This window comes from Pinus tabuliformis, chromosome 2_2 (genome assembly GCF_031772625.1).
Source record: "Pinus tabuliformis cultivar Carrire ecotype Pingquan chromosome 2_2, CPIR1, whole genome shotgun sequence".
Lineage (NCBI taxonomy): Eukaryota > Viridiplantae > Streptophyta > Pinopsida > Pinales > Pinaceae > Pinus > Pinus tabuliformis.
The window spans coordinates 742,367,315-742,376,719 of record NC_142300.1 but is presented as its reverse complement, the minus strand read 5'-3'; the positions used below and the strand labels follow the sequence as shown (position 1 = coordinate 742,376,719).

General features: G+C 36.6%; 1 protein-coding gene across 3 annotated transcripts; it reads left to right on the top strand.

Moving 5' to 3' along the window:
• Positions 1–438: 438 nt before the first annotated feature.
• Positions 439–8,619, top strand: LOC149194805 (plasma membrane ATPase 2-like). Of its 3 annotated transcripts, none has more exons than XM_089405168.1 (5): positions 439–795; positions 1,049–1,148; positions 7,226–7,358; positions 7,442–7,474; positions 8,157–8,619. In XM_089405168.1, exons 2-5 carry the CDS (start codon positions 1,090–1,092, stop codon positions 8,487–8,489), a joined length of 558 nt encoding a protein of 185 aa, XP_089261294.1. In that variant the 5' UTR covers positions 439–795; positions 1,049–1,089; the 3' UTR covers positions 8,490–8,619. The 3 variants fall into 3 exon arrangements, with proteins under 3 accessions (XP_089261294.1, XP_089261296.1, XP_089261295.1); XM_089405170.1 differs by having other exon boundaries at positions 443–795; positions 7,960–8,253; XM_089405169.1 differs by having other exon boundaries at positions 443–795; positions 7,894–8,253.
• The last annotated feature ends 786 nt before the right edge of the window (positions 8,620–9,405 follow it).

The window sequence follows — 9,405 nt, the reverse complement described above, 5'->3', positions numbered from 1 at the left end:
TGATACGTCCCATGTTGGCCCCGGTTTCCCCAAAAGATGTCGTTCATGGCCTCAAAATGGCTCCGAAAGTTCAGAAACCAGAAAAATGTCAAAAATAGTAAATTGTGTTACAAATAAGAAAACTAAAAAACAAAAAAAAAATTGTTGGGTCCAAATGAAATAGTCGGATGGCCATCAATATCCACCTAAATCACCTATATAAAAAACATATGTGAAAAGTAAAATCTATTAAATCATACAAATTAATACTTTTTAATAATCCATATTTATTTATTGATTACCGAAACCAACATAAAAAATTGATATAATACCATTACCGAAAGAATTATCTATTAAAAAAAATATTAAATGTAATGAAAATATTGATACTTATATTTACGCCGTAAGGCGTTCCCCTTTAAAACGAATTGCCCCAGCCGTCGCCCTGTCCTATTATTCACTGTAGATTTATGGTGTTAGACGATTGAACAAAAGTTGATCGTTGATCAAAAAACGGTTCATGAAGCAAACGGTTCGGGAAACTGAAACGCGGTTCTCGCTCATGGCAATGGCGGTCATTAGATGCTTATTAGTCGCCCATGTTTTAATTTCCCTGAGTTGCAGTTTGAAAAGACTTTGAGAATAAGAGAAGTCGGATGTTCAGAAAACGATGGATGCGGCAGCCATTGCTGCTGCAGTTTCTCCAACCGCACCTTCATCCCCCGAGTTTCATAATGATATCCTCCAGAGTAGCCACGAGTAGCATCAGCACGCAGATACAGCATCAACCATGGATATTTCTTTGAAGTTCTTAATGTATGGTGAAATACCCAACTCCCTGTTTTAGGATTCTTCTCCCATACCACCGAATAATAAGAGACATTTTTTTGTCTACCTGATTTGAAATCAGCATCGAAATCATATGATCCACAGAATTTTCCTTTCAATTTGCCTGTTGATTGAAGCTTTGATGGATTATGATACACAAGAGGCTGGTTCATGCAGCCTTTGCCGAAACAGGGGAATTTTTTAGGTTTTCTAAAAGGACCTCTCTTTTTACCGTTTGCAGGACATAAAGCTGCTTCTGTATCAAAGTTCCCATTCTTTAACATGATCATCCAAAACTGCCATGGTTTTGATGCAGTGCGAACTTCACACAAGGAACCAAGGTATAACTCCTTTTTTACTGCATGAAGGTCTGGATTATTGTAAGATTTGAAGGATGTATCAGGGAATTGTTGGCCTGCATGTAATAAATTGTCGCGCCTTTTGACTCTATGATTTACCCTACACTTCCTTGATTCTGTTCATGACGAAATATACATCAGTAGCATGCTTGCAGAGAAGGATTTAGCAAATAAATCTGCATATCAGAGAATATTATGTAAATGAACAATATTTGAAAGGAATACTATTTAGCAAGCGCATTAAAACTTATGATACATAACATTAAAACTTATGATACATAACATTAAAACTGGTTATGTATGATTCCCAATTTCTTTAATTTCAAAAAACCAGAAGGATGCACTAGTATAAATCGTCTGCGAATGTACGTTTCGCTTCAGTGACACGGAATAAAATAATTGAATGGCGAATCCCATCTCTTCCCTTGCTGAATAAGCCAATTTCCCATTAGCTCACAAAAATCATTTTGCTTTGAAGTGTTTCATAGATGCAAATATGTACAGACAAAAAATAAGTTGAAGTCTGTACCTATCTCTCTTGATTCAGATTTATGCTAATCCATCAGGGTAAGTTTTATTTTCTGGGTGTAAGTTTTACCAATGTGTGCCATTCTTTGCCAATCGGTTATCTTTCTACCTTTGTTAACAAATTAAGTTCACCAATTGGCCAAGGTTTTCTAAAATACATTTATGGAAGATAGAGCCCAGGTTTACCATGCTTGCCAAATTTACAAGGGTTATTAATAAATTACAGTTTTTTCCTAAAATAGTAGTCCATGCCATACATATATATTTTTATTTTGTAAAGAGGAAAGATTCATCAACTGTACTGTATTTCATTTCTTAAGAGTTCTCTGGTTTCAAGTCACTATATTTCATTTCTTAAGAGTTCTCTGGTTTCAAGTCACTAGGCGTATGTGTGTGGCACCAAGATCCATGCAGTATTTTTTGTAGAATGGAACTTGTAATATACTACAGACCATAAGAACCACGTGTTGCCTATGACAGCAATGATTTATAAGTTAGATTTTTGTAGATCAGCTTGATGAATTTGCTAATTTACATTCATGGCCAACATTCCCCACGACCCCAAAACTTTACAAGAAGGGTTTCAATCAAGCTTACACCCTAGATCTCGCCCCACCGAGGCTTACAATTCAAGCCTGGACCACATTGTAGCAATCTAATAACTCATTCAGGCTGCAATATATTAATTCACAGTTACTTTGTAGATCAGCTTGATGAATTTGCTAATTTACATTCCTCTTCATACATTCGTTGAATTTTTCTCCATGAATTTCAGCCATAGCCCTTTCAGTGAAGAACGGAGACCCATTTCAGTTTTAAAAAACACTATTTTGCAGGCCTAAATTTGAGAAGTAGCTGCACTTACAGTCCATCCTTCACTAACAATGGCAGCAGGTCTCCATTTGACAATACTATATGCTGTTTTTAGCCTTTTCTTTGCAGTCCTTTGAGATTGAACCATTTTCACTAATTGGTTTTTGTGGTTCCATCAAATTTCATTTTTATGGAACAGGGCAGCCATGCTTACAAGTAACTGCTATAAAAGTTCTTCATTACTTGTCAAAAAATTTACAAAGTAAATTAAGTTGGATTATTTTACAGTGCACAATTCCTTCTGGGCAAGTAAAGTAATCTGATCTTGAAGTTCCTAAAGCTTCTAAGGGAACTTCAGCTTTCTAGATAAATACCAGTCAAGATTGGTCATGGCATGCTATCTAAGGCCAGGATCTGCTACTTTCCTTAATAATGCAGCATTTAGCTGTTCTTGCGTATATACAATACCTGTCATATTCAGAATAACCGTTTGAATCATCAACTCTTTCACTGTGGATACACTGGCATGATGAACTTCAAGTTCAAGCTCTTTAAATGCAACCATCATTCTTGCAACGGGATGGTTCTGCTTAGGACACTGAACTCTGACCATGGCCTCTCGACCGAGGATTCGAACGTCAAGCTCAATATTAGGACACTGAATTTTCGAACCAAAGCCTTTGACATCTGCTGGTTTTCTTTTTCTTTCTGTTGGAAAATGTTTGTAAGTCATAGACTTTAAGTTTGTTTTGTTTTTGGTAAATATAGCATACAGGAACCTGAACAGTTTTTGAATCACTTTTTTTGACATATATCCACTTTATGGAAATAGTCCTTTATTGGTTCTGAACTGTAGAGAGTCTGTAGGCAGGTTACATCACATGTATTTTTAAATTGGCATGCTAATGAAATAATGTCATGGCATGATGATGTGGCACAAAGTCATCTCTACGATGATGTAGCATGGTTACATGGTGCTGACATGGCATGTATACATGATGTGGATTAAGGTGCCCAAGAGAAGGAGGCTAGGTGGCAACCAATGGTTAGAGGTGATGTGGATGGAAAAGTACTGAATAGTGGGATGTTGAGAGATTAGATCTCAAAGTATTAGGGGATCAAGCTTCACACTATTGGATGATCAGGAGATTAGGTACCAAGGATATGGATGTTTTCTATTGGGATTCTATCTTGATACTTATATAACCTGATACTATTATGATGTGGACTAGGTATAATGATGTGGATCCATTATAATTGTGTCCCTATGCAATGTGGAGATGTGGACAATGTTTGCCACATGTAAAGTACATATGCTAACATAGCACTTAGCGGGAAATTTTTTCATATGGGCTTAATTTTAAGCTTGAATGTAATACCCGATAAAAGATGAAATACTTACAAAAAGTATTTGTAAGTCATTGGGTATTTACATTCTTCTCTATTGATTTCTTTTGTAATATTGTGTGGATTAGTTGACTTAGGCTTTCGTTTCTTGTCATATGGAACTTGGATGCCTGAAGAATTTGACTGAGGCTTTAGTTTCCTGTCAAATGGGACTTGGATTCCCGAATTCTTCTGGCAGGATTTTTCAAAAATTGCCTTCTTTCAACAAGAATTAGAATGAAATTATCATAAGGCTCCATATTTCCTGCACATAAAAAATTTTTATCAAAAAGAACCAATTTCTTCCTTAACCTGATAGAGTCCTTTCTCTGTCACAAAGATAAAGATCATACAGAAAATTGTTAAGACTGCTTGCAACCAGGAATCCTTTACATGAATCATTTGTTTCTGTTTTCCTTTGCTTACATACTGTTCACAATATTATGTCCCTTCACAACCTTCGGCAGTATTCTTGAGCTTCCCATTCAAGTCTCTCTCATTGCCTTTCAAGACAATGTCCCCCTTGACATAATTTTGCTGTTCATCTATCAGAATTTCTTCCTTCATGACAGATTCTGCTATAGAAACTCTCGGCTGGTCTTCACTTTCTATTGGCATCCATTCACTAAACATTTTATTAGCTATTTTATTCTCATAATCAATTAATAAATTCTGATTTTCTGAAAGTGAATCATTTACCTTTGGATCTATAACTACTATCTCTGTATCATCTTCTTGTCCCAGCTTCACAAATTCTTTATCTCTAAGCATCACTTGCTTCCCACTCATTAACAGTACATTAGATTACTCCTTGGCTTCTTCATCCTTTAAGGGTAACTCATGCTTCTGATCATTCTTTTCAAGGGTCTAAGTGTTCTGTCTCCCATCATAAATGTTTTTCCTGTCATATTGCCAAGGTCTGCCTAATAGAACATGGCAAACATCGATAGGCATTATGTCACACAGCACTTGATCTTTGTAACTTCCAATATAGAACTCAACCTGACATTGTTCATTTACCAACACTTGGTGACGAAACCTTGTACGGAGTAGGATGTGGCATTCCTCCCAGCTCCAAATTTGTTCACCATTTCTGCAGAAACTAAATTATCAGTGCTGCCATTATCAATGATTAATTTACAACACTTACCTTCTGACTCCCAAGCTATTCTAAACAAGTTCTTTCTTTGAATTGGTTCACACACTTCCTTGTTTGGCTTCAACAATACCCTGTTCATCAATAGAATTTCTCCTATTTCTGGAACTTCAGTATGTGCTTCTTCTTCTTTAAGTTCATTTTCGGCTTGTGCAATTTGTACCTTTCTCTGTACTACAACATTTTCCAGACAATCCACTTTATGGAAATAGTCCTTTATTGGTTCTGAACTATAGAGAGTCTGTAGGTAGGTTACATCACATGTATTTTTAAATTGGCATGCTAATGAAATAATGTCATGGCATGATGATGTGGCACAAAGTCATCTCTACGATGATGTAGCATGGTTACATGGTGCTGACATGGCATGTATACATGATGTGGATTAAGGTGCCCAAGAGAAGGAGGCTAGGTGGCAACCAATGGTTAGAGGTGATGTGGATGGAAAAGTACTGAATAGTGAGATGTTGAGAGATTAGATCTCAAAGTATTAGGGTATCAAGCTTCACACTATTGGATGATCAAGAGATTAGGTACCAAGGATATGGATGTTTTCTATTGGGATTCTATCTTGATACTTATATAACCTGATACTATTATGATGTGGACTAGGTATAATGATGTGGATCCATTATAATTGTGTCCCTATGCAATGTGGAGATGTGGACAATGTTTGCCACATGTAAAGCACATATGCTAACCGGGAAATTTTTGCCACATGTAAAGTAATTAGCACTTAGCGGGAAATTTTTTCATATGGGCTTAATTTTAAGCTTGAATGTAATACCCAATAAAACATGAAATACTTACAAAAATTATTTGTAAGTCATATACTTAGTATGTTTTGTTTTTGGTAAATATAGCATACAGGAACCTGAACAGTTTTTGAATCACTTTTTTTTGACATATATCCACTTTATGGAAATAGTCCTTTATTGGTTCTGAACTGTAGAGAGTCTGAAAAGACACCCTTTCTGGAGCTTTCAAGAGTTTAGCTTTTCCTGGTTCTGAAGTTTATAAGGGAGATATGCAGATCTAAATACCCCAATACCTTTTTGCCTTGTAAGTGCAGTAGTACATTCTGAGTGTGATTTCTTTCCTACTTGACTGGAAATGACGATTTTGATCAAGGGAAAAAAGAATAGTGAGATCATTTAAAAATTGACACAACTCAAAATGTATTACTCATGGCTCTGGATCCTTAACAAAAAAAGAAATGGGGTTCTTTGACAAGGTACCTACTATCTGATCTCTAATACAAAAGGGTCAGAAAATGGAAAAGAAAATATTAAAAAGGCATGTTGACACCTGACCACCTAGCCCTAATGGCCACCATCTTTAAAGCACAGGAAGGGATTGGAGGAAGATGGAGACAGAGTAGCAGCCACACAGACAGCCAAAGACTGTATTTTCTGAGATCGACAGGAAGTACAAAGTAACATCTGTGGGCAGAACTTCTTCTGTATCATTCTAATATATTTCTGGAATTTTGTCTGCTCCAAGAGGATTTTCTCCAGTTGAGATCTCCTTTGTTAAATTTATGGTGTGGATTTTTTTGGTTGTTGCAGTTAATAATGTATCTGCAGTTCTATTGATGGCACAATGAGTCGTAATTATGACTGGGAATATGCTCAGGTCGAACGATAACAATAAGTATGGTTTAAACTTTACATAGAAGGTTATTCCAATTTCCTTTTGCTGAAATACAGTGCACAATTACTATAACAGCAGATTAGAGGTGTAGTTAGATGCAGAGCCTTCTACACAAAAGGCTTTATTCTTAGTGTGCCTTGCAAGTAGCAAAATCTGTAGCAGATCACCCTTGCTCACACAAAATCCACTTAGCTGTTAAATCCAAAGAGTAGCAATAAGTCTGTAAATGTATTTGGCTGTTCCCTTTTTCCTATCTAGCATTTTGGTTTTGTAGCATTTTCTGTTAGGTTTAGATAAGAGGGGCTGGAAGGTTGTACTCTGCATCTAGAAATTTCAGTTGTTTGAGTGTGTCATGGGATCTCTGTTATTTGCTGTTACCTTTCAGAAAAATGCTTCGTTAAAGAATTTGCATCATTATGTTTGGGTTTATCTTTCTGGAATTCGTGCTTTTAATCGTTAATAGCATGTCTTAGCTTTATAAAATATATTCAATTCTAACTGAAAAAAAGTATTGACAATGCAGAAAATCAGTGGCAGATGCAACTGATGCAGCTAGAAGTGCGTCTGATATTGTGCTTACTGAGCCAGGGCTGAGTGTTATTATTAGTGTTGTTTTAACAAGTCGGGCAATCTTTCAGAGAATGAAGAATTACACGGTATGTAGCATGGTATTTTTGATTTGCTTACGCACATGTTTACCTCTCACACGAGAACTAATAACTGGTCTGTATGCCCACAGATATATGCTGTGTCAATCACTATTCGTATTGTGGTAAGTACTAAGATATCTCTAGTTAATTCACAGCACGTGCAATTCTATGCTGTCAATGGCACACCTGTACATCTCTGCATGTCTTTTCCCATATGTTTATCATCTCATCATCTTCTGATTCCACTGATTACTCCTCCAACTTCCAAGTCAAGTCCTTCATCTCCAGATCTGATCTGCTGCCCGCACCAGTCATTGTGCCCTTTCCTCTGTCCCATGATTAATGTCCTTCCAGATCTTCTTCACTGAGCAATCAATCCAGTTCTGATAGGCCTTTCTACCCCCATTTTGTGATAGGCCTTTTCTACCCCCATTTTTTGATAGGATCTGATCCTCTCACTGTGTATGGGCATTGGGTTTTGAATTACAGTTTCTGTAATTGGTTTGGAGAGTGTCTGTTCATGGATTCAAAAATGTTTCAGTTGGACCAGATGGATCAATTTGGGCTTGAGCCTCTGCTGATATGGATACATTCAATATGACTGCAGTCAACCCTGAGGAATTGTTGCAGCTTGACTCTGCCTGCCCATCACTGTTTGGTGGGTTGATGCAGTTTGATTCTAACAACAAGCACAACAATTCAGACTCCTCCCCCTGTCAGTCTCCTGATGGTCCGGTATTCCCTGCATTTGAAGGGTTGAATTTTTGCAACAACCTGAGCATTAATACAAATTATGTGTTGCAGAGAGGCAATGCAGCAGGTTCATGTGACAGCATTAACGATACTGATACCAACAGCAACATCTCACCTGCAGGCTCTGAAGATCTCAGAAAGTCAAATAGCTGCAATAGCAGTGAAGCCACCCAGGACCACAAGAAAGTGGCAACAAGAGATGTGTTTAAAAATTACAAAAATTTATTGATGGCTTTGATATATTTATGTCAAATCTCAACTGTGATATCAAGCTTCACTGTAACTTGTATATTATGTATCAACATTATTAGATATGCATGTGATAACATTGAACGTACTGCTCTATTCCTCCATGGCAAGCAGTTGTTGTGGTTCCACCATTGAAATTTTCTCTTGGGTGGGTTCCTAGGTGCATGAATAAATTAGAGCCCGTTCTCCTCGTTTTCTACTTTGTAAGACATTACATTTGTAATTGAAATGGAAATGTCAAAAAAAATATGGAGATGCATCAATCTCTTCTTTTTTATAAAACTCTTGGCTCTGCGATATTTTTCAATTCAATTCCATTTGTACATTGGTATGCATTTAGTATCAGTTGGCTCACAGCCTTGGATGTACTGATACAACCTGAATCAACAACACATGGTTGTGGTTGCAATGTGGTATCTTTTTCAATAACACGAATTGAAATGAAATGTTGTCAAACAATTGAATTCGCTCTGGTTTATCGATGAAATGTAATCAAACAATTAAATTCGTTCTTGTTTATCGATAAAATAGGATCAAATAATTGAATTAGCTCTTTAAAATATTTTAAAATTCTACCCTCCATCATCCAAATAACATCCAAGTCACTCAAATGCTATCCATATCACTCACAATGAAGAATGGACATCTTCAATGGTATAGATTTACATGTGCATTTTTAGCTTTTTCGGTGGAAGTACTCTCGTATAAATGCCTTGGCATTTCTCTTTTGGCTTGCTATCTTTTTGAAACTTTACATAAATACATATCAATCACAGCGAGCCATCCGAACCCTCAGAAACCAGGAAGGCTAAGTTACATAGCCATATATCATGCTCTAAGTAATTTCCACTGAACAAACTTTAGCAGTCTGTGACATGTGGCAGCATCACACTAAAATGAATTCTAGGAACTGCATCATTTGTGTAAATTGGCTGCTTGTTTCTTACAAAAAAAAATGCTAAGACTCGGTATCATGAAATATTCAGCACACTGGCATGAGAAGACATCGGTAAAGCTGCGAGTTTCATACTTTGGCATTATTGATTATCAT

Bases quoted from the DNA above. Each gene is read 5' to 3' on its own strand.
- LOC149194805 (XM_089405168.1), top strand. From the start codon at position 1,090: ATGATCATCCAAAACTGCCATGGTTTTGATGCAGTGCGAACTTCACAC. The intron at 1,149-7,225 runs GTATAACTCCTT...TTGACAATGCAG, and splicing joins ACTTCACACAAGGAACCAAG to AAAATCAGTGGCAGATGCAA. The intron at 7,359-7,441 runs GTATGTAGCATG...GTATGCCCACAG, and splicing joins AGAGAATGAAGAATTACACG to ATATATGCTGTGTCAATCAC.